Source organism: Nerophis lumbriciformis, linkage group LG02, assembly GCF_033978685.3.
Source record: "Nerophis lumbriciformis linkage group LG02, RoL_Nlum_v2.1, whole genome shotgun sequence".
Lineage (NCBI taxonomy): Eukaryota > Metazoa > Chordata > Actinopteri > Syngnathiformes > Syngnathidae > Nerophis > Nerophis lumbriciformis.
The window spans coordinates 27796273-27822500 of record NC_084549.2 but is presented as its reverse complement, the minus strand read 5'-3'; the positions used below and the strand labels follow the sequence as shown (position 1 = coordinate 27822500).

Below are 26228 nucleotides of genomic sequence, written 5' to 3'. Positions count from 1 at the left end.
GGACATCCCTACAAAATATGCAATAATTTCACCAAAAATGTATTTTGAAAGTGTACCATTTATGTTGTATGCCTTTTTTGTCAAAGAACACCCCCCATCCAAAAAGCATTTCAAAGTGGACTATTTGATGTGAAGTAAGGGGAGCCTTGAATAGGTCAATCATTCATAACAACATGGATTTTGATCCATTATTATTTTCTGAGCAATGACAGGTTTACAAAAAAATCCCACAGAAGGTTTTGGGAATCCAAAATGTCCCCACTCATAATAAGTCATATATAATTTTTATGTATTTGTTTTACTTTCAATGCTTGAATCTCCACATCAGCTTCAGATACATTTTTTTAAATGTTTTTTTATTGTATTTGTTATGCGTTATGCCCTTTTTGTCTAAGAAAACATTGGTTTTGATATGGCAAGCACACAAAATATGCAATAATTTCACCAAAAATATATTTGGAAGTAATTGGAGCCCTGAATAGGTCAAAAATTCATAACAACATTGATCGTGATGCATTATTAGTTTTTGAGCATTGACAGATAAAAAAAAACAAACAGCATGCATTGCGGCTTTGTGTTACTATTGCCAACATTACAGGACAATTATTTGTGATTTTATTCAACTTCTTCTGTTTTTTTTTTAGTAATAGTATTTTTACAATGTGCCTCAGGCCGCTAAAAAAAATAGCTGTGGGCCACAAGTGGTCAAGTTATTCAAAATAAATGGGAAATAAAAGATGGTTCTTAAACATGGAGGGTTGCTACAATGTGCCACATGCAATGATGCTGTTATTTCTTGCAGTTTTTGACCTTTGACTGCTGAGGTAAAGTACTGCTTGCGGGAGAGGGTACAACTCCCATTATAGTCCAAGTGGGAAATTAAGTTCTGCTCCTTTATCGACTTCTACACCAGTCTTTCACAATATGTTCTCACCAACAGTTGTAGCTCTTTGAAGAAATGTGAACAGTGTGATTATGAGGTTATCTGGGCTGTCATTGGAAACTCTAAGGACTGTAGTTGGAGCTGGTACACAGGTGGGCTACAAAGTCATGCTCATTGGTGCGCTTGTTAGAAGACATTTAAAGGTAAAGTACCCATGATTGTCACACACACACTAGGTGTGGCGAAAATATTCTCCGCATTTGACCATTCACCCTTGATCACCCCCTGGGAGGTGAGGGGAGCAGTGAGCATCAGCGGTGGCCGCACCTGGGAATAATTCTTGGTATTTAGTCCTACAAAGAATGGCAGCAGGTATGCTAAAAATAAATAATCATCCTCACGGTATTTGCAATCCATCATAGGTACACCTGAGACATTCCTGGATCCTCTGACATCACTGACCTTTTGATGTGTCACTTCACATGGACGCTCCCCTCACTCGTTCTTACTCATCGCGCTACTTATTTCCATTCCATTTTGTCCACTCATCCTCCATTTCCTCATTTATTCATCTCTTTTATCAGTTTTGGCGTTAACGCAGTTTTTGTGTCTTTTTACGCATTGAAATCAGAAAGGACGCAAAATTCCGGAAGTCGCGAATTTAAAATTATTTTTTTACCGATTATCGCTTTCCGCCGGTGTTTTGTTTTGTTTATATTTGCCGTGTCAAATTATTAATTATTGATTATTGGTCGACTTCAAAGTAATGTACTTTCCGGTGCAATTTCTTAAAGGCCTACTGAAACCCACTACAACCGACCACGCAGTCTGATAGTTTATATATCAATGATGAAATCTTAACATTGCAACACATGCCAATAAGGCCGGGTTAGCTTACTAAAGTGCAATTTTAAATTTTGCGTAAAATATCCTGCTGAAAACGTCTCGGTATGATGACGCCTGCACGTGATGTCACAGATTATAGAGGACATTTTGGGACAGCATGGTGGCCAGCTATTAAGTCGTCTGTTTTCATCGCAAAATTCCACAGTATTCTGGACATCTGTGTTGGTGAATCTTTTGCAATTTGTTCAATGAACAATGGAGACAGCACAGAAGAAAGCTGTAGGTGGGAAGCGGTGTATTGCGGCAGGTGTTGTGCCGGATAACGCACCCCAGCCGTAGAATGCACCCCCTGACTGTTGTGCCGGATAACACAGCCGGTGTTTCATTGTTTACATTCCCGGAAGATGACAGTCAAGCTTTACCATTGGCCTGTGGAGAACTGGGACAACAGAGACTCTTATCAGGAGGACTTTGAGTTGGATACGAAGACGCGGTACCGTGAGTACGCATGCAGCTGCGGCTTCCAAACATTTGATCGCTTGCCTGTACGTGCGGGCCGTTATGTGCATGTCACGTACGTAACTTTGGGGACTTTGGGGAAATATATGTGCTGTATGAACTTTGGGGAGGTGAACGGTACTTTGGGCTGTGGAATTGAGTGTGTTGTGCAGGTGTTTGAGTTGTATTGGCGGGTTATATGGACGGGAGGGGGGAGGTGTTTGTTATGCGGGATTAATTTGTGGCATATTAAATATAAGCCTGGTTGTGTTGTGGCTAATAGAGTATATATATGTCTTGTGTTTATTTACTGTATTAGTCATTCCCAGCTGAATATCAGGTCCCACCCGCCTCTCACAGCATCTTCCCTATCTGAATCGCTCCCACTGCCCTCTAGTCCTTCACTCTCACTTTCCTCATCCACACATCTTTCATCCTCGCTCAAATTAATGGGGAAATCGTCGCTTTCTTGGTCCAAATCGCTCTCGCTGCTGGTGGCCATGATTGTAAACAATGTGCAGATGTGAGGAGCTCCACAACCTGTGACGTCACGCTACTCGTCTGCTACTTCCGGTACAGGCAAGGCTTTTTTATCAGCGACCAAAAGTTGCGAACTTTATCGTCGATGTTCTTTACTAAATCCTTTCATCAAAAATATGGCAATATCGCAAAATGATCAATTATGACACATAGAATGGACCTGCTATGCCCGTTTAAATAAGAAAATCGCATTTCAGTAGGCCTTTAAATTTTGATTCGCCGAAAGTTCTATCGATCACAAATACTGCATTTCCGGTATTAGGACTCCTACTTGTTATTGTTTTCGTCATAGCGAGCAATAAACCCAAGAAGGGAAACTTTAATGACAAGTGGCTTCAGGAGCCACTTTTCAGTAAATGGCTCACTTGTGACAATAGAAAGATGTTTTACACGCCATGCTAACGGGCTAGCAAAAAGGAACACCTTTACGACCGGGTGCACTGATTTTTAAAGATCCAGCCTCACCAGGCACCAAGAAACACCCTTCAATTTGGGTCCCTACAGTTCCGCTCTTTGGTCAGAATGACGAGGCCGTCTATTTGTTGCAACTTTTTATTTATGTTTTCCACAAAGCCAAGCGGACATCCACCATGCTATTAAGACTCCTGAACGTGCTAGCGTTACCTCTCCTAACTTGCCCACTCACTTACACACGTCACTCACCCCACATACCGCCATTCTTAAAGGGGAACACACAGCTTATGGCCATCACCAAGCCAGAGATGAAATGCTAGAGGCATTGAGTTACACTGTATTAAATGACATTAAAACTAACTTGCCAAATTTTAAGTTTGTTGGCATTATTTGCCATGAAAGTGTAGATGTGGCGCTTTTTAAAGGACTGATGATCTACATACAGGTGAGAATAATCAATTAAATGTGTCATATGCATGTATGCCCTGGCACACCATTAGTATCATTTCATGACCGAAGCAAAAAAGGTTGTACACTTTTATACTGAAATAAATACACCTACAACTTCCATCCATCCATCCGTTTTCTACCGCTAATTCCCTTCGGGATTGCGGGGGGCGCTGGAGCCTATCTCAGCTACAATCGGGCGGAAGTCGGGGTACACCCTGGACAAGTCACCACCTCATCGCAGGGCCAACACAGATAGACAGACAACATTCACACTCACATTCACACACTAGGAACAATTTAGTGTTGCCAATCAACCTATCCCCAGGTGCATGTCTTTGGAGACACCTACAACTTATTAAATAAAAATATAGAAAAAAAATATCGATGTTAATAAAAAAATAACCAAAAAATAAAAATAAAATAAAATAAAAAAAATACCAGCACTATAACTGAATACATTTACATATGCATACAAATGTGTTTTCTTTTTTGTTATTTTTTTTTAATGAATGAAGTAACGTTTATGACAACCTTTTTCAAAAACACAATATAGAATGTGAGATATAACAGGATAAATGCATACATTTATCATTTGTTTTCAAAATGGTTACAAAAAAGTGGGACCCCAAAAATTGACCGTGGGACCCCATTTTTATGACTTGATGGGGTCCCTGGGACCCCATTTTGAAGATTCCTGGGGCCAACACTGTCTTATGTTATGTAGCTTTCATAAATATGATGGTATTTCCTAATGGCTTATAGTACAGTATGAACAGGAAATGTGCTATTAACTGTTTTTTTTTTTTTTTCCCGTCTTAACGATACAATCCAATCTCACCATAATTGTGCATAAAACCATAACATGATTATGCGCAATGTTATACTGTATTCATTCATATTGTCCATGGGGGTCTTTAAATGATCATCTGCTAATACAAACAAATACTGATTCATATAAAAATATATACAGTCACCAGGAACACCAAGCCTACCGTCAAGCATGGTGGTGGTAGTATTATGCTCTGGGCTTGTTTTGCTGCCAATGGAACTGGTGTTTTAAATGGGACAATGAAAAAGGAGGTTTACCTCCAAATTCTTCAGGACAACCTAAAATCATCAGCCCGGGGGTTGGGTCTTGGGTGCAGTTGCGTGTTCCAACAGGACAATGACCCCAAACACACGTCAAAAGTGGTTAAGAAATGGCTAAATCAGGCTAGAATTAAGGTTTTAGAATGGCCTTCTCAAAGTCCTGACTTAAACGTGTGGACAATGCTGAAGAAACAAGTCCAAGTCAGAAAACCAACAAATTTAGCTGAACTGCACCAATTTTGTCAAGAGGAGTGGTCAAAAATTCAACCAGAAACTTGTGGATGGCTACCAAAAGCGCCTTATTGCGGTGAAACTTGCCAAGGGACATGTAACCAAATATTAACATTGCTGTATGTATACTTTTGACCCAGCAGATTTGGTCACATTTTCAGTAGACCCATAATAAATTCATAAATGAACCAAACTTCATGAAAGTTTTTTGTGACCAACAAGTATGTGCTCCAATCACTCTATCACAAAAAATAAGAGTTGGTGAAAGTATTGGAAACTCAAGACAGCCATGACATTATGTTCTTTACAAGTGTATGTAAACTTTTGATCACGACCGTATATACTATATATCAGACCTGGGCAAATTAAGGCCTGGGGGCCACATGCGGCCCGTTGAGCTTTTCAATCTGGCCCGCCGGACATTCCCAAATAATTTTTATAGATCTTTAAGATGGAAACTGTAGCTGCCATTATGATGTGCAGTGATGTTTTCTAATGACCGTAAGTCTTCAACTATACAAAGTATTTCAATGGTTGGAATCTGCGCTTATGGATGATATACCAGTTACTATGGTAATCTAATTAGTTACTATGGTAATCTAGTTAGTTACTATGGTAATCTATGTCACAGCAGCTCAGATGAGGCACCAAGCAGTGTGGGCGGGAAGCGATTCCACAGACGTGGAAGGAGATTTTCACAACAAAGTTCTAAAGCTTCTATTCTATATAGAATAGAATAGAATAGAAAGTACTTTATTGATCCCAGGGGGAAATTCAGCAAATATCAGATATATCAGATTGTAGGTGGGTTTATTTTGTACCCTTTGCGTTCATATTTCACTGTTTGTTGCATTTTTGTTGAATTTCACTTGATTGTAAAATATGTCGATCAAAAGGGGGTGTGACATTCATATTTTGTCAATATTCAGTGTTTTATCATTCATAGAAAAAAATTAAATTCCATTACGTTTTTTGGTCTGTCATAACGTTTTTAGCATTCAATCAGACATTATTGTGAGGTTTTATATAAGTGTTCCTAAAAATAGATATACCGGCCCCCAGACACATTTTTTTCTCTAAATGTGGCCCCCGAGTCAAAATAATTGTCCAGGCCTGCTATATATACAGCTTCAACAAAATGAGTCTTACATTTAAAAATAGAATCATCTCAATTGACACCAAACTCAGAGTCCTCAAAACGTATGTATGGTCTGTCCTACTTTACGGCTGTGAATGCTGGACTTTAAACATGCAACAACTGAGAAAATTAGAGGCAACTGAAATGTGGTTCTTCAGAAAAATACTCCGCATATCATGGACTGAAAAGAAAAATAATGAAGAGGTATTGGCAAAGGCTAAAACAAGAAGATCTCCAATTGCAAAGATTTGAAATAGGCAGCTGAAATTCCTCGGACAAATCATTAGAAAAGACAGCTTAGAAAAACTGATAGTAGGAAAGAAAGCTCCAGGTCGACAACGAACAACATACACTATATTATAAATGATAAATGGGTTGTACTTGTATAGCGCTTTTCTACCTTCAAGGTACTCAAAGCGCTTTGACACTACTTCCACATTTACCCATTCACACACACATTCACACACTGATGGAGGGAGCTGCCATGCAAGGCGCTAACCAGCACCCATCAGGAGCAAGGGTGAAGTGTCTTGCTCAGGACACAACGGACATGACGAGGTTGGTACTAGGTGGGGATTGAACCAGGGACCCTCGGGTTGCGCACGGCCACTCTCCCACTGCGCCATGCCAAAAGTATTTGGCCACCTGCCTTTACTCACATATGAACTTGAAGTGCCATCCCATGGAATTGTCCAAAATGTTTTGGTATCTTGGAGCATTCAAAGTTCATTTCACTGGAACTAAGGGGCCAAGCCCAACTCCTGAAAAACAACCCGACACCATAATTCCTCCTCCACCAAATTTCACACTCGGCACAATGCAGTCCGAAATGTAGCGTTCTCCTGGCAACCTCCAAACCCAGACTGGTCCATCAGATTGCCAGATGGAAAAGTGTGATTCATCACTCCAGAGAAGGCATCTCCACTGCTCTAGAGTCCAGTGGTGATGTGCTTTACACCACTGCATCCGACACTCGTGCTGTACGTTGGCTAATTGGAAGGTCACATGAAGTTTGGAGCTCTGTAGCAACTGACTGTGCAGAAAGTAGTTGCACTATGCGCTTCAGCATCCGCTGACCTCTCTCTGTCAGTTTATGTAGCCTACCACTTGGTGGCTCTTGCTATTGTTCCCAAACTATTCACTTTTCTTATAATAAAGTTGATTTTGGAATATTTAGGAGCGAGGAAATTTCACGACTGGATTTGTTGCACAGGTAGCATCCTATGACAGTTTCTTGCTGGAAATCACTGAGAGCGGCCCATTCTTGTACAAATGTTTGTGGAAACAGTCTCCATGCCTAAGTGCTTGATTTTATACACCGGGCCAAGTGATTAGAACACCTGATTCTCATCATTTGGATGGGTGGCCAAATACTTTTGGCAATATAGTGTATATCAATAGCCTAAGACATTTTATCGGAAATATCAATAATATAGAACTCAAACATAGAGCGAACGACATAGAAGAGAGCCCTGATCATCGATGCCTGCAAACAGCCCTGATGGTCCATGATGATATATACTACATGTAGCAAGCTACTTTTGCCTTGGAGCTTGGTACAATTCTTTGGGGAAAAGCATCTCCTCTAGCTTAGCTACATTAAATCAGGAGTAACTTGCAGCTTTGCTTACTCTATTTTCCAAGAAGCTCGCCTATCACTGATTGTACCAGTCTTGTCAGCCTGAAGTGCTGCGCCGACTCTGATGCTACGTCCCGCTATTGTCTTTGACCATCGCTTGCCTTAAGTCTCACCAACGTGGAAAGGTGTTATTGATGAAGCAGGAGTAGATTAGACAAGGCAACACTACACTACACTACAACATAAGGTGAAGTAAAACCATTCATCTTGATTTGTGTAATTCTTCACTGCATAGGCACAAGTAATTTGCAAGAGCATCGACAGTCTGACCAGGGCTCAGAAAATCTGCAAAGACTCCTCCCACCCCCACCAAGGACTGTTTTCACTGCTGGACTCTAGAAAGAGGTTCCGCAGCCTCCGAAGCAGAACCTCCAGGTTCTGTAACAGCTTCTTCACTCAAGCCGTAAGACTCTTGAACGCATCATAATTAAATTATCCCCTCAACTCCCCCCAAAATGGATTAACTCGCTGGAATAAAAAAGACAATATAACATACATCCATAAACGTGGACGCATGTGAAAAAGTGCAATATATTTATCTGTACAGTAATCTATTTATTTATTAATATATATTTATATATATTTATTTATTTTATATATATATTTATATATTATTTATATATATTTATTTATTTATATATGCACCTTATTGCTTTTTTATCCTGTACTACCATGAGCTTATGTAACGAAATTGTGTTCTTATCTGTGCTGTAAACTTCAAATTTGAATGACAATAAAAAGGAAGTCTAAGTCTAGTCTGAGTAAAACCACGGTGAAATTTATTCTGGTTATACTTTTCTACTAATATGATCTAGGTCAGTGGTCCCCAACCTTTTTGTAACTGCGGACCGGTCAACGCTTGAAAATGTGTCCCACAAACCGGGGGGGGGGGGAGAATGTTTATTTTTATTTTATTTTTTTTTTGTCGTAAAAAAATATGTGCTTACGGACTGTATCCCTGCAGACTGTATTGATCTATATTGATATATAATGTAGGAACCAGAAATATTAATAACAGAAAGAAACAACCCTTTTGTGCGAATGAGTGTAAATGGGGGAGGGAGGTTTTTTGGGTTGGTGCACTAATTGTAAGTGTATCTTGTGTTTTTTATGTTGATTTAATAAAAAATTAAATAAAATAATTGTTATTATTTTTTTTTCATTTTTATTTTTTTAATTTCGTGTGCGGCCCGGTACCAATCGATCCACGGACCGGTACCGGGCCGCGGCCCGGTGGTTTGGGATCACTGATCTAGGTGTCTGCCCACAAGTTTGTTTTCGTTTTCCCGGGTCAGCCCGCGTGCTGACAATATAAAAGCAGACCTCAGATCTGGAGGGGCTACTACTCAGTGGCCTCGTGGTTAGAGCAGGGGTCGGCAACCCAAAATGTTGAAAGAGCCATATTGGACCAAAAATACAAAAACAAATCTGTCTTGAGCCGCAAAAAATTAAAAGCCATATTACATACAGATAGTGTGTCATGAGATACAAATTGAATTAAGATGACTTAAAGGAAACTAAATGACCTCAAATATACCTACAAACGAGGCATAATGATGCAATATGTACATATAGCTAGCCTAAATAGCATGTTAGCATTGATTAGCTTGCAGTCATGCAGTGACCAAATATAACGGTTGTACTTGTACTTGTATAGCGCTTTTCTACCTTCAAGGTACTCAAAGCGCTTTGACACTACTTCCACATTTACCCATTCACACACACATTCACACACTGATGGAGGGAGCTGCCATGCAAGGCACTAACCAGCACCCATCAGGAGCAAGGGTGAAGTGTCTTGCTCAGGACACAACGGACATGACGAGGTTGGTACTAGGTGGGGATTGAACCAGGGACCCTCGGGTCGCGCACGGCCATTCTTCCACTGCGCCACGCCGTCCCAAATATGTCCGATTAGCACTCCACACAAGTCAATAACATCAACAAAACTCACCTTTGTGCATTCATGCACATCGTTAAAAGTTTGGTGGACAAAATGAGACAGAAAAAGAAGTGGCATAAAACACGTCCTAGAAAGTTGGAGAAAGTGATATATGTAAACAAACATATTCAAACGAGTTCAAGGGCCGCCAAAATTAGTAGGACAAGACGGCGCTCGCCAAATACTCGAATCAGTGAGGCATGTTTAATATAAACAGTGTGCTTTATAACAATTAGGGAGGTTTGCGTCATGTTTGTCCTCCTACGGAAACCATATTAAAACAAAACAAAAAAAAATTTCCCCTCATCTTTTTCCATTTTTCATACATTTTTGAAAAAGCTCCAGAGAGCCACTAGGGCGGCGCTAAAGAGCCGCATGCGGCTCTAGAGCCGCGGGTTGCCGACCCCTGGGTTAGAGTGTCCACCCTGAGATTGGTAGGTTGTGAGTTCAACCCCCGGCTGAGTCATACCAAAGACTATAACAATGGGACCCATTACCTCTCTGCTTGGCACTCAGCATCAGGGGTTAAATCACCAAAATGATTCCCGGGCGCGGCCACCGTTGCTTCTCACTGCTCCCCTCACCTCCCAGGGGATGATCAAGGGTGATGGGTCAAATGCAGAGACTAATTTTGCCACACCTGGTGTGTGTGTGACAATCATTGGCACTTTAACTTAATTGTGTTCTCTCCATTGTTTCACTGACTAAGCGATTGACATTTGTTTAATACACTCTATTCTCCCCATCCCATGCACCCACAGCCCCTTGTCTGCAACACAAGACCCCCTCTTCTATAACCCCGACTGCTTGGGAGGCGGTATAGCTGCACCGCACACACACACAAACACACAACCACACACACTTGTATCACACACACGTAATATGTTCACAGAGGATATGAGGGGCCGTGGCAAACCTGTGAGGAGTGAAAATGAAGTCTGTGTTGGCTTCACACGGCCTTCCCTGAAGGCATGGAAATGAGAAGACCACAATGTGTTAGTGATGTGATCGCCAGGAAGCCCACTGGCTGGCTATTGGCTAACACCCTTTCAGTCAGCTTTGGCAGATATGAGGACACACTTTGAGCACATCTGTGAACACGTTCAAGCATATATCACATGCATGGCGAACAGGTGAAAAGACATACCGTAACTAGCTCGCAGTCAGAATGAACTATTTTATCTTGCTACTTAAATAATGACATTTTAGCATGTAACTGCACCATCCCTTTTGTCCTAACATACTTTTAGAAATAATTTTCTGTCATAACACAAAATGTTTTCCCACACCCCCCACCCCTCCAAATTGAATTGTTATTGAGAACTTAATATTTATTTATCTGTACACTGTTACATTCTTTATTTTTTTATTTTTTTCTTATTAAATCAACATAAAAAACCCAAGATACACTTACAGTTAGTGCACCAACCCAAAAACCCTCCCTTCCCCATTTACACTCATTCACACTCATTCACACAAAAGGGTTGTTTACTTCTGTTATTAATATTCTGGTTCCTACAGTATATATCAATATATATCAATACAGTCTGCAAGGGATACAGTCTGTGAAGCCCACATGATTGTGCGTGCTGCTGGTCCACTAATAGTACTAACCTTTAACAGTTAATTGTACTCATTTCCATTAATTACTAGTTTCTATGTAACAGTTTTTTTTAATTATTTTAATTTATTTTTTGTTAAAGAAAATGTTTTTTTATTTATTTATTTGATGACTATTCTTCGTTTTTCTTCATTCCCTGTTACAAACGTAGCCATCTTGTTGCCTCCGTTATTTTTGTATATAAGTGTTTCTGTGTACTGACTGCGTCTACTGGGTATGTTGATGTTGATTACAAACCCCTTTTCCATATGTGTTGAGAAATTGTGTTAGATGTAAATATAAACGGAATACAATGATTTGCAAATCCTTTTCAACCCATATTCAATTGAATGCACTACAAAGACAATATATTTGATGTTCAAACTCATAAACTTTATTTTTTTTTTGCAAATAATAATTAACTTAGAATTTCATGGCTGCAACACGTGCCAAAGTAGTTGGGAAAGGGCATGTTCACCACTGTGTTACATGGCCTTTCCTTTTAACAATGCTCAGTAAACATTTGGGAACTGAGGAAACACATTTTTTAAGCTTCTCAAGTGGAATTCTTTCCCATTCTTGCTTGATGTACAGCTTAAGTTGTTCAACAGTCCGGGGGTCTCCATTGTGGTATTTTAGGCTTCATAATGCGCCACACATTTTCAATGGGAGACAGGTCTGGACTACAGGCAGGCCAGTCTAGTACCCGCACTCTTTTACTATGAAGCCACGTTGATGTAACACGTGGCTTGGCATTGTCTTGCTGAAATAAGCAGGGGCGTCCATGGTAACGTTGCTTGGATGGCAACATATGTTGCTCCAAAACATGTATGTACCTTTCAGCATTAATGGCGCCTTCACAGATGTGTAAGTTACCCATGTCTTGGGCACTAATACACCCCCATACCATCCCAGATGCTGGCTTTTCAACTTTGCGCCTCTAACAATCCGGATGGTTCTTTGCCTCTTTGGTCCGGAGGACACGGCGTCCACAGTTTCCAAAAACAATTTGAAATGTGGACTCGTCAGACTACAGAACACATTTCCACTTTGTATTAGTCCATCTTAGATGAGCTCAGGCCCAGCGAAGCTGACGGCGTTTCTGGGTGTTGTTGATAAACGGTTTTCGCCTTGCATAGGAGAGTTTTAACTTGCACTTACAGATGTAGCGACCAACTGTAGTGACTGACAGTGGGTTTCTGAAGTGTTCCTGAGCCCATGTGGTGATATCCTTTACACAATGATGTCGCTTGTTGATGCAGTACAGCCTGAGGGATCGAAGGTCACGGGCTTAGCTGCTTACTTGCAGTGATTTCTCCAGATTCTCTGAACCCTTTGATGATATTACGGACCGTAGATGGTGAAATCCCTAAATTCCTTGCAATAGCTGGTTGAGAAAGGTTTTTCTTAAACTGTTCAACAATTTGCTCACGCATTTGTTGACAAAGTGGTGACCCTCGCCCCATCCTTGTTTGTGAATGACTGAGCATTTCATGGAATCTACTTTTATACCCAATCATGGCACCCACCTGTTCCCAATTTTCCTGTTCACCTGTGGGATGTTCCAAATAAGTGTTTGATGAGCATTCCTCAACTTTATCAGTATTTATTGCCACCTTTCCCAACTTCTTTGTCACGTGTTGCTGGCATCAAATTCTAAAGTTAAGGATTACTTGCAAAAAAAAAAAACGTTTATCAGTTTGAACATCAAATATGTTGTCTTTGTAGCATATTCAACTGAATATGGGTTGAAAATGATTTGCAAATCATTGTATTCTGTTTATATTTACATCTAACACAATTTCCCAACTCATATGGAAACAGGGTTTGTAGATTGAGCACTGCTGCCGCCCAGCTGCAGGCTTGTGTACGGTTCTAACATTATTACTAGAGTGTAGACACAAATAATGACATCTCCCCTGTTGCCCCGACACTTGGCCGCAACCCCCCCAAGGGGTCCTGACACTCTAATTGAGAAACACTGGGTTAATATATTTGTAGGCTTTTCCTATGCCTATAATGTGACAACATCTTCCTGAAAACCAACATCCAGTTTGTTTTTGGTCTATTGCTTTTTTTAGTTACACATTTCTGGCCTCACCAACTGTACTGTACTGCCTGTACTGTGCTATTATTTCTCTGACAAATTAACCAAATGGTGCAACTTTCATATGAAAGTTTGAACACAAGTCGGATTGACTTGAAATTTCTCGCGAAGCTCAATGGGCTCTACCAAACACCCACGTTCGCTTTAGCAGGGATGTCTAACTAATTTGCATTGGGCGCCGCATCTCAGTTATGGCTGAGGAACACTAATTACAGTGAAAATTATATTTGAATATAAATCTGTAAGAATTTCCCTGGTAAGTCACTAAAAAGTACATTTGAATGTAAAAATGTTATATTTTGACAACATTGACTACCCTGGAGATGGTCAGAGACATATCCGCTTGCTTACAGGAAGTGGCTCTTTGTGTTGTTCACTATATTTTTGTTGTTCAGTAATTTTTGTGTCTGCACCATTATTGTATTTATTGTTTTTTCTAGTGGCATTAAAGATTGCTATAATATATTGAGCAATTTGCCGTCCAAGGTGCGCAGGCTTCAGTTATAATGATTGGAGAGCGGATTTTGCAGCGTGACCCTATGGATGTACCGTATTTTTCGGACTATAAGTCGCAGTTTTTTTCATAGTTTGGCCGGGGGTGCGACTTATACTCAGGAGCGACTTATGTGTGAAATTATTAACACATTACCTTAAAACATCAAATAATATTATTTAGCTCATTCACGTAAGAGACTAGACGTAAAAGATTTCATCGGATTTAGCGATTAGGAGTGACAGATTGTTTGGTAAACGTATAGCATGTTCTATATGTTACAGTTATTTGAAAGACTCTTACCATAATATGTTACGTTAACATACCAGGCACGTTCTCAGTTGGTTATTTATGCATCATATAACGTACACTTATTCAGCTTGTTGTTCACTATTCTTTATTTATTTTAAATTGCCTTTCAAATGTCTATTCTTGGTGTTGGGTTTTATCAAATAAATGTCCCCAAAAAATGCGACTTATACTCCATTGCGACTTATATATGTTTTTTTCCGTCTTTATTATGCATTTTCGGCAGGTGCGACTTATACTCCGCTGCGACTTATACTCCGAAAAATAGGGTAGATAACGGCAGGTGTAATGTAAGCAAAATAATATTTAAAACAAAAAGGGCAAATGGAAATTAATTTAGCAAAAAACACTAAACAGAGGAACGCTATGAGAGTGTGTACAGCTAGGAAGTGCACAAAACAGAACAATAAATGGCATTTAAAGAAGCCTGATTGGCAACCAGGAACAGGCTTGTGCAGGTTGCCAATCAGGAACAAGTGTGGAAACCTTGCACTCAGTGGCAGACGGGGGAAGTCCATCCATCCATCTTCTTCCGCTTATCCGAGGTCGGGTCGCGGGGGCAGCAGCCTAAGCAGGGAAGCCCAGACTTCCCTCTCCCCAGCCACTTCGTCCAGCTCCTCCCGGGGGATCCCGAGGCGTTCCCAGGCCAGCCGGGAGACATAGTCTTCCCAACGTGTCCTGGGTCTTCCTCGTGGCCTCCTACCGGTCGGACATGCCCTAAACACCTCCTTAGGGAGGCGCTCGGGTGGCATCCTGACCAGATGCCCGAACCACCTCATCTGGCTCCTCTCGATGCGGAGGAGCAGCGGCTTTACTTTGAGCTCCCCCCGGATGACAGAGCTTCTCACCCTATCTCTAAGGGAGAGCCCCGCCACCCGGCGGAGGAAACTCATTTCGGCCGCTTGTACCCGTGATCTTGTCCTTTCGGTCATAACCCAAAGCTCATGACCATAGGTGAGGATGGGAACGTAGATCGACCGGTAAATTGAGAGCTTTGCCTTCCGGCTCAGCTCCTTCTTCACCACAACGGATCGATACAGCGTCCGCATTACTGAAGACGCCGCACCGATCCGCCTGTCGATCTCACGATCCACTCTTCCCTCACTCGTGAACAAGACTCCGAGGTACTTGAACTCCTCCACTTGGGGCAAGATCTCCTCCCCAACCCGGAGATGGCACTCCACCCTTTTCCGGGCGAGAACCATGGACTCGGACTTGGAGGTGCTGATTCTCATCCCAGTCGCTTCACACTCAGCTGCGAACCGATCCAGTGAGAGCTGAAGATCCTGGCCAGATGAAGCCATCAGGACCAAATCATCTGCAAAAAGCAGAGACCTAATCCTGCAGCCACCAAACCGGATCCCCTCAACGCCTTGACTGCGCCTAGAAATTCTGTCCATAAAAGTTATGAACAGAATCGGTGACAAAGGGCAGCCTTGGCGGAGTCCAACCCTCACCGGAAACGTGTCCGACTTACTGCCGGCAATGCGAACCAAGCTCTGACACTGATCATACAGGGAGCGGACCGCCACAATCAGACAGTCCGAAACCCCATACTCTCTGAGCACTCCCCACGGGACTTCCCGAGGGACACGGTCGAATGCCTTCTCCAAGTCCACAAAGCACATGTAGACTGGTTGGGCAAACTCCCATGCACCCTCAAGGACCCTGCCGAGAGTATAGAGCTGGTCCACAGTTCCACGACCAGGACGAAAACCACACTGTTCCTCCTGAATCCGAGGTTCGACTATCCGGCGTAGCCTCCTCTCCAGTACACCTGAATAGACCTTACCGGGAAGGCTGAGGAGTGTGATCCCACGATAGTTAGAACACACCCTCCGGTTCCCCTTTTTAAAGAGAGGAACCACCACCCCGGTCTGCCAATCCAGAGGTACTGCCCCCGATGTCCACGCGATGCTGCAGAGTCTTGTCAACCAAGACAGCCCTACAGCATCCAGAGCCTTAAGGAACTCCGGGCGGATCTCATCCACCCCCGGGGCCTTGCCACCGAGGAGCTTTTTAACTACCTCAGCAACCTCAGCCCCAGAAATAGGAGAGCCCACCACAGATTCCTCAGGCACTGCTTCCTCATAGGAAGACGTGTTGGTGGGATTGAGGAGGTCTTCGAAGTATTCCCTCCACCGATCCACAACTTCCGCAGTCGAGGTCAGCAGAACACCATCCGCACCATACACGGTGTTGGTAGTGCACTGCTTCCCCTTCCTGAGGCGGTGGATGGTGGTCCAGAATCGCTTCGAAGCCGTCCGGAAGTCGTTTTCCATGGCTTCCCCGAACTCCTCCCATGTCCGAGTTTTTGCCTCCGCGACCGCTGAAGCCGCACACCGCTTGGCCTGTCGGTACCTGTCCGCTGCCTCAGGAGTCCCATGAGCCAAAAGAACCCGATAGGACTCCTTCTTCAGCTTGACGGCATCCCTCACCGCCGGTGTCCACCAACGGGTTCTAGGATTACCGCCACGACAGGCACCAACTACCTTGCGGCCACAGCTCCAATCAGCCGCCTCGACAATAGAGGTGCGGAACATGGTCCACTCGGACTCAATGTCCAGCACCTCCCTCGTGACATGTTCAAAGTTCTTCCGGAGGTGGGAATTGAAACTCTCTCTGACAGGAGACTCTGCCAGACGTTCCCAGCAAACCCTCACAATGCGTTTGGGCCTGCCAGGTCTGTCCGGCATCCTCCCCCACCATCGCAGCCAACTCACCACCAGGTGGTGATCGGTAGAAAGCTCCGCCCCTCTCTTCACCCGAGTGTCCAAAACATGAGGCCGCAAATCCGATGACACAACTACAAAGTCGATCATAGAACTGAGGCCTAGGGTGTCCTGGTGCCAAGTGCACATATGGACACCCTTATGCTTGAACATGGTGTTCGTTATGGACAATCCGTGACGGGCACAAAAGTCCAATAACAAAACACCACTTGGGTTCAGATCCGGGCGGCCATTCTTCCCAATCACGCCTCTCCAGGTTTCACTGTCGTTGCCAATATGAGCGTTGAAGTCCCCCAGTAGAACGAGGGAATCACCCGGGGGAGCACTCTCAAGTACTCCCTCGAGTGAATCCAAAAAGGGTGGGTACTCTGAGCTGCTGTTTGGCGCGTAAGCGCAAACAACAGTCAGGACCCGTCCCCCCACCCGAAGGCGGAGGGAAGCTACCCTCTCGTCCACCGGGTTGAACTCCAACATGCAGGCTCTGAGCCGGGGGGCAACAAGAATTGCCACCCCAGCCCGTCGCCTCTCACTGCTGGCAACGCCAGAGTGGAAGAGAGTCCATCCCCTCTCGAGAGAACTGGTTCCAGAGCCCTTGCTGTGCGTCGAGGTGAGTCCGACTATATCCAACCGGAACTTCTCTACCTCGCGCACTAGCTCAGGCTCCTTCCCCCCCAGCGAGGTGACGTTCCACGTCCCAAGAGCTAGCTTCTGTAGCCGAGGATCGGACCGCCAAGTGCCCTGCCTTCGGCTACCGCCCAGCTCACATTGCACCCGACGGGGGAAGTGAAACAACAAATTAAGAGTACTGGACAGGAACTTAAACACACACAGGAACAAAAAAAAACACAAGTCCACAACTGTCACGGAGATCATGACAACAATTTCACTAAACTATGAAGTTAAGTAGAGGGTTACAAAATATAGGCGTGCTGGTCACAAATGGGCCGCGAGTTTGAGATCCATCTAGGGTGTTTAACCGAATGAGCCCAAAATTTGGTACACACCTTTCATGGTCCTGACAAGCATATTCATCTAAGATTTGATCAATATTAATTAAAAAACATGGCTGCTATCAAGGAAAATGTCAAGGGACTGCTAAGTCTTAACAGTTTACTACCTATAAGTCACTGACTTTTTGTCTATGAGAATTTTTTAAATTGAAATGTATGCTATATGACATGTCTTCCAAAGCATTTTAAACACAAGACAAAGGTCGCACCACAAATGTTTGTCCTATGTGTCTGCCTATTCCAACAATCTTTAATTTACCTTGCTTTATGAGAACCTGTAAGTATACTATAGTGTAGGGGGTGTCAAACTCATTTTAGCTCAGGGGCCGCATGGAGGAAAAACTATTCCCGCGTGGGCCGGAATGGTAAAATCATGGCATAATAATTAAAAAATAAAGACAACTTCAAAATGATTTGTTTTTGTTTTACTTTGCCCAAAAATAGAACATGCACATTCTAAAAATGTACATATTACAAATAATAATTTTGGCAAAACACTTCAAGTTAGTTGAAAATAATTCTGAGGAAAACAATGGTGCAGTTTCAAAAACACCATGAAGAAAACAACGAACTTAGACTTTGTCTAAGTATTCACAAAGCCATTAAACCTTTAGCACTTCCTTTTCAGCATTCTCATTTTGGCAGTTTGCTATTAAAAATGTGTTTGGAAAAGCAACCAAGTGTTTTCTCCAACCACCGCATTGGTGAAATCCACAATTGTCCACAACACATTCATTTATCATCATTTAACTATTACAATTATAATATAAAAAAAAAAACCTATCAAAATTACACCAGAGTCACAATCAAGGTAACATAACTACAAACTTAACCCATGTGAACCTGGTAGATTTAAGCATAAAATAAAGTAGAAAAAACAACAAACGTAAAAACACACTTTTTTACGATGGAGTTCAGTGTGCACATCCAACGGAAGTCTAACTACAAAGATGATGGTCATGTTGACTTAAGTCTTTGCATCTTACCGTTTCGTTATTTAATCCGTTGAGTGGATAATTTACAATTAAAGAAGGTACTATGTGTCGCGACAGCATTAGTCTACCGCCAGCCACAACAAGAGCAGCTGATTGATTGAACCTGCGCTGATTGGAGTAGCGGAAGCCAATCCAGAGGGCGCTTGAAGTCAGCTGACACATCATCTTTAAAGGGGAACATTATCACAATTTCAGAAGGATTATAACTGATTACTTAAAATCAGTTCCCAGTGGCTTATTTTATTTTTCAACGTTTTTTTTTAGATTTTACTCATCACGTAATATCCCTAAAAAAAGCTTCAAAGTGCCTGATTTTAGCCATCGTTATATACACCGTCCATTTTCCTGTGACGTCACATAGTGATGCCAATACAAACAAACATGGCGGTTAGAACGGCAAGGTATAGCGACATTAGCTCGGATTCAGACTCGGATTTCAGCGGCTTAAGCGATTCAACAGATTACGAATGTATTGAAACGGATGGTTGTAGTGTGGAGGCAGGTAGCGAAAACGAAATTGAAGAAGAAACTCAAGCTATTGAGCCATATCGGTTTGAACCGTATGCAAGCGAAACCGACGAAAACGACACGACAGCCAGCGACACGGGAGAAAGCGAGGACGAATTCGGCGATCGCCTTCTAACCAACGATTGGTATGTGTTTGTTTGGCATTAAAGGAAACTAACAACTATGAACTAGGTTTACAGCATATGAAATACATTTGGCAACAACATGCACTTTGAGAGTGCAGACAGCCCAGTTTTCATCAATTAATATATTCTGTAGACATACCCTCATCCGCTCTCTTTTCCTGGGGGTCTGGCGGCAGATTTCTTTGACTTTATCGTTGAAAATGCATCTGCTTTGAGTGTCGCAGGATATCCACACATTCTTGCCATCTCTGTCGTAGCATAGCTTTCGTTGGTAAAGTGTACGGAACAAACGTTCAATTTCTTGCCACTTTCGCATCTTTGGGCCACTGGTGCAACTTGAATCCGTCCCTGTTCGTGTTGTTACACCCTCCGAGAACACACCGACGAGACATGATGTCTCCAAGGTACGGAAAACAGTCGAAAAAACGGAAAATAACAGAACTGATTTGACTCGGTGTTTGTAATGTGTTTGAGAAAATGGTGGATTGCTTCCCGATGTGACTAAATTCACCCATTTAGAGTTTGAAAATCGGTTAAAAAAATATATGGTCTTTTTTCTGCAACACCAAGGTTTATATTGACGCTTACATAGGTCTGGTGATAATGTTCCCCTTTAAACAGTGTCATACGAGACGTGGGTTTCACTTGCATTGCTATTGTGACATCCAATGGACACATTTAGAACAGCAGTTTCAGGGTGAGGGTTAGGATTGGGGTTGGGGTTGGGGTTAGGGGTAGGGTTGGGTTTAGGGTTAGGGAAGACTCTTAGTTAATGGCTTACTGGTTGTATAAAAAGGCCATGCAGAATAAGGCATTAATAAGTACTTAATAAGTACTTAATAATGACAAATTAACAGACAATATGTTACTAATTTGCATGCACTGTAAAAAAAAAGACTGTTGAGAAAGCGCAAATTTTCAAGTTAACATGATGCAACAAGGTTTTTGCGTTTTCTCAACTTTTGACTACTGCTGGCCAGACACTGTTTTGGTATATTTTGTTGGACTAATTATAGTTTTCAAGTTAGTCAGACTCAGAAATAAGGTTTCACTATGTTTAACTACCAAAACAGTGTCTGGCCAGCAGTAGTCAAAAGTTGAGAAAACGCAAAAATCTTGTTGCATCATTTTAACTTGAAAATGTGCGTTTTCTCAACTTTTTTTTTTTTTTTTTTTTTTTTTTACAGTGTGTCATACTTGCCAACCTTGAGACCTCCGATTTCGGGAGGGGGGGCGTGGTCGGGGTGGGACGGGGGCGTGGCTAAAAGGGGAGGAGTATATTTACAGCTAGAATTCACCAAGTCAAGTATTTCATATATATATAGATAATATATATATATATATATATACATATATATATATATATATATATATATATATATATATATATATATATATATATATATATAAGAAATACTTGACGTTCAGTGAATTCTAGCTATATATATATATATATACGTATATATATATATATATATATATATATATATATATATATATATATATATATATATATATATATATATATATATATATATACGTATATATATATGTATTTTATTATATATATATATATATATATATATATATATATATATATATATATATATATATATATATAAAATAAATACTTGAATTTCAGTGTTAATTTATTTACACATATACACACACATAACACTCATCTACTCATTGTTGAGTTAAGGGTTGAATTGTCCATCCTTGTTCTATTCTCTGTCACTATTTTTCGAACCATGCTGAACACCCTCTCTGATCATGCATTGATGTGTGGCACGCACAAAAGTGCTTTCATCAAATGCACTAGATGACAGTATTGTCCTGTTTAAGAGTGTCACAACATTGCTGTTTACGGTAGACGAACTGCTTTACAGTAGACGAAAAACGTGACTGCTGTTGTTGTGTGTTGTTGCCGCGCTTGGAGGACGTTAATGAAACTACCTAACAATAAACCCACATAAGAAACCAAGAACTCGCCCTCCATCATTCTACAGTTATAACGTGATTGGGCATGTATGCTGTTTATATTGTGGGTTAATACTCAAATAAAATATTTGTTATTATGGACCTGAGTCCGCCTGAATTTCGGGAGATTTTCGGGAGAAAATTTGTCCCGGGAGGTTTTCGGGAGAGGCGCTGAATTTCGGGAGTCTCCCGGAAAATCCGGGAGGGTTGGCAAGTATGCAGTGTGTTAATAAGCAACTAATTAATGGTTCATATGTTCCCCATACTATAGTGTTACCAAAAATTGCAGCTCATTTTTTAACTTGGTAAACTCATTTTGCTGTCCTGTGTCTGTTTGACACCCCTGCTATAGTGACGTTTATTTGATATGCGTTATTCCATTAACCTTTTTTTCTAATGCCATTAAATGGAAAGTTGAAAATAAAAGCATGATGGATTAAAAGTAGGAAGGGAAGGAATGACAACAGACGCATTATAGGGACGAAGGGAACAGAGAAGCAGTATTGATGAGTGGTAATAATGTGATAACATGTGACAGTAGCTGAGACTCCCCATGTTTCCCAAAGCAGGCTTAGATGAATGCCTTTTTTTTTTTTTTTTTTTTTTCAGTGTTACAATAGGAAAAAGGCTGTCACTGACTCCACTGGGAGCTCGGATGCGCTCAGAGCAGATGAAAAAAGCCTTTCATCACATCGGACGCTTGCTTTTGCTTGCTCGCTAAGATGCAATCATGGCGCAGACATACACTTGCAGCCTTAGTGTGCATTTGCCTTCACGTGTACTAATACTGAGTGTGTTGTTTTAAAGACGTGACTCAGAGCGTCTACAGCTGCATTACAGTCAAATCTGTTTGCATAATAGGAGCCAGGCACATGCAGCTCCTCTCTATCTGCCTCTTCAAGCAACATCCAAAGCAGCCCTCTCATCTCCCTCTTTGCAGCGAAAGTCGCCCAAGCAGAAACACCTCTGGTTCACTCCGTCAGGCTCAGAGGAAAATCAAAGGGATTTTTAAAACCCGGTTGTCCAACCCGGCTTACATTCCTTGTATTTGGAGGAAATGGGAGGTTTTTGTGTAATGTATGCTGAGCCAACTGCCATAGATTTAATTGAAAAAGGATGTCTGCTAGATGTCTCTCTCTCTCTCTCACACACATGGGGAGTCATTTTGATGGAATAACGTCTGGTGGTGCAGCTGAGGGAGGCTGTTGGGAAATGTCTTGGCTGGTGTGAGAGGGAGGAGGGGGTCAGGCATTAAACATAATCTTGGACATATGTATGATAGTGAAGGACGTAGGGTTGTACGATATACCGGTATTAGTATAGTACCGCGATACTAATGAATCATATACGGTACTATACCGCCTCTGAAAAGTAGCGGTCCGCCATGCTTCACTACACACCGTAGCTCACCGGCGTCAAAATGTAGACAAACGCCATGTGTGGATCTCCACCTGACATCCACTGTAATGATACCAAGTACAGTAGCGTATCTAGTCGATACTACTCAGGGTTAGAGTATTCGCCCTGAGATCGGTAGGTTGTGAGTCATACCAAAGACTATAAGAATGGGACCCATTACCTCCCTGCTTGGCACTCAGCATCAAGGGTTGGTATTGGGGGTTATATCACCGAATGATTCCTGGGCGTGGCCACCGCTGCTGCTCACTGCTCCCCTCACCTCCCAGGGGGTGAACATGGGGATGGGTCAAATGCAGAGGATAATTTCACCGCAACTAGTGTGTGTGTGACGATCATTGGAACTTTAACTTTTTTAACTTAAATTTTTTGGCATCACAACATCTTCTTTCGGTTTTTTACAAATGTATATTGAAGGAGGGACAATGCACAGAAACATTAAGCTCAAAGACAGATACTGTATGTTCTGTACCAGATTATAGCTAAATAGCTAATTCCCATCTGTAGTCCCTGGTTACCTAAATTAAAGAGATACAAAAATCATGCAATAAAATTATGACAATAAAATCATACTATAGCATGTAATCAAATTAAGAAAAGTCATAAAATGCCCTTTCATTGACAGGTACTTAATATACAATACAACCACAACTCATTTACATCATCACACAAAGACAATACATGCTCTTGTTCACTTCTGTCATCATTTGTATAAACAACCATGATTTTTACACAATTTACAACAAAATGCGCTCATGGATAAATATAATACACATTAAGTTGATGTGTCAATCATAGTGCCCACCTTATTGACCGTGTGAGCAGCTTTGATTGCTCCAAAGCCACTTTTTAACTTCAATTGTGAATGAAGAGTAATCTGTTAGACTTTTCAAGTTTGTTGTGAGGTCGTTCCGTTCCTTTATCGCTCTATATGGAAAGGCTGATTGTGCAAAATATGTTTTACATCTGGGTACGCTACACTGCCCCCTGGTGGAGGCTCGTGTGTTTCTAGTTGTCACAGCAGATGTGAACTGGACAAAGTGCTTAAGTGGCGCTGGTGCAGTGTTATTTAGGATTCGATGGGCCATTGATGCTAATCTTTGAATGTTAGCTAAATTTAACAATCTATATTTTTGGGCAACTAAACAGTGATGGTGGTGTTGTGGTTTTCGGTCAAGGATTTTGAGCGATTGTTTGTGCAAAGTTTGAGAACTTTGAATATGACCAATGTATGATCCTGTAACGACTTGGTATCGGATTGATACCCAAATTTGTGGTATCATCCAAAACTAATGTAAAGTATCAAACAACAGAAGAATAAGTGATTATTACATTTTAACAGATGTGTAGATAGAACATATTAAAACAGAAAATAAGCAGATATTAACAAGAAAAGAACTAGTAGATTAATAATTCATGTTCTATCACTTGTCCTTAATAATTTTGACAAAAAAATAGAATGGAAAATGACACAATATGTTACCGCATACGTCAGCAGACTAATTAGGAGCCTTTGTTTGTTTACTTACTAATAAAAGACAAGTTGTCTTGTATGTTCACTACTTTATTTAAGGACAAACTTGCAATAAGAAACATATGTTTAATGTACCCTAAGATTTTTTGTTAAAATAAAGCCAATGATGCAATTTTTTGTGGTCACCTTTATGGGGCTGTATAGCTTGGTTGGTAGAGTGGCCGTGCCAGCAACTTGAGGGTTCGAGGTTCAATCCCCGCTTCTGCCATCCTAGTCACTGCCGTTGTGTCCTTGGGCAAAACACTTTACCCACCTGCTCCCAGTGCCACCCACACTTGTTTAAATGTAACTTAGATATTGGGTTTCACTATGTAAAATTCACTTCACTATTTAGAAAAGTATCGAAATAATTTTGGTACCGGTACCAAAATATTGGTATCGGGACAACACTAGGACGTCAATGAATTGATTTCTTATGTGAGCAAATATTAAAGGGATATACAGTATATAGTAGTTTTTTCATTAAATATGATGGTCAGAGACACGTTGTAATGACTTGCTGTATTAACAACATGCTTTGACAGCCTGTTATTCCCCACCTTTCCCAGACAATGACATGGAGGTTGCAGAGGAGCAGCTGAAGGGAGGTGAGTGACAGAATATTTCATGGTTGCCTTCTCACCTTAACACCTTCAATTCCTGCACACACAACCTGAGTGCTTTAACTCATGACAGTGATTTGTGAGGTTTTTTTCTTTTTTCTTTTATACAGCGGAAATTGAATGTTTATTCATTGGGTGACAAGATGAATAACGCTCTTGACGCTTAGCTGTTAAAAATACTGCATGCCAGGTACACTGCATTACAAGCTAATTCCCAGCACCATTCTCTTTATGCGGCTCACTGGCACCGTGCCTTCGGACCACCTAAAGTGAGTGGAAAAAGAAACATCTTCCCTGCAGCGTGTGCTAGGCTGGGGAAGAGACACAACCATCAGCACGTTGTGCTTTTATCACAGATCCATCTTGGCAAGTGGCCTGGAGCACCCAGATACTGCTTATCATGTTTAACTATTGACATTTATCCATGCACGGATGTCCTGAATAAAGACTGGCACCAACATTAAGCTGCATGGACTGTTTGCATAAATGAGGATAATAAAAACACAGTTAAGCTGGATATTTGTTTTTACATTGCAAGGGTTTTTTTGTGTAAAAAAACAACATCAGAACAGAGAGTAACTAGCCGTGCCTGTTGTTTTCCTAAAATAGCTATGTTACAGCCGCTAAACACAGGTGGGATGTAATAGACCAAGGGTCGGGAAACGTTGAAAGAGCCATATTGGACCAAAAATACAAAAAACAAATCTGTCTGGACCGCAAAAAATGAAAAGCCGTATATACCTGTACGTCTTATAATGAAGGCAACACATGACGTAAGTGTCTATATTAGCTATAATAGCCTACTATCAAAATGACTATGTGTCACAGGCTGAAGCAAATCTTCGTTGACAGAGATGTTGACATTTAATATTTATTCCACACATTTTTACATTAGAAATCATTAGTAAATCAAAGGCTACTTAGAAAGTGAGATAACTCCTGGAATTTACTGGCTTTTAATGGCCAAAGGTATAGATGTGTGTGTCCAAGTTAAAGGAAACGGCAGGCTGTCTTCTTTTAATAGATTTATTACAATCTTTGGCAAGCTAGGTAATGTTTACTGTGGTCTGGAACAACATGGCACACAAACAACTATCTGAAATACAGCCAATATTACATACAGATAA

At 41.4% G+C, this 26228-nt stretch overlaps 1 protein-coding gene across 1 annotated transcript in view; it reads left to right on the top strand.

Moving 5' to 3' along the window:
• macrod2 (mono-ADP ribosylhydrolase 2) overlaps nt 1–26228 on the top strand; it is a 1158848-nt gene that overhangs the window by 991555 nt on the left and 141065 nt on the right. The window contains exon 11 of the mRNA XM_061960241.1: nt 25048–25086. Coding sequence (XP_061816225.1) covers nt 25048–25086 — 39 coding nt within the window. The remainder of the gene's footprint in view (nt 1–25047; nt 25087–26228) is intronic.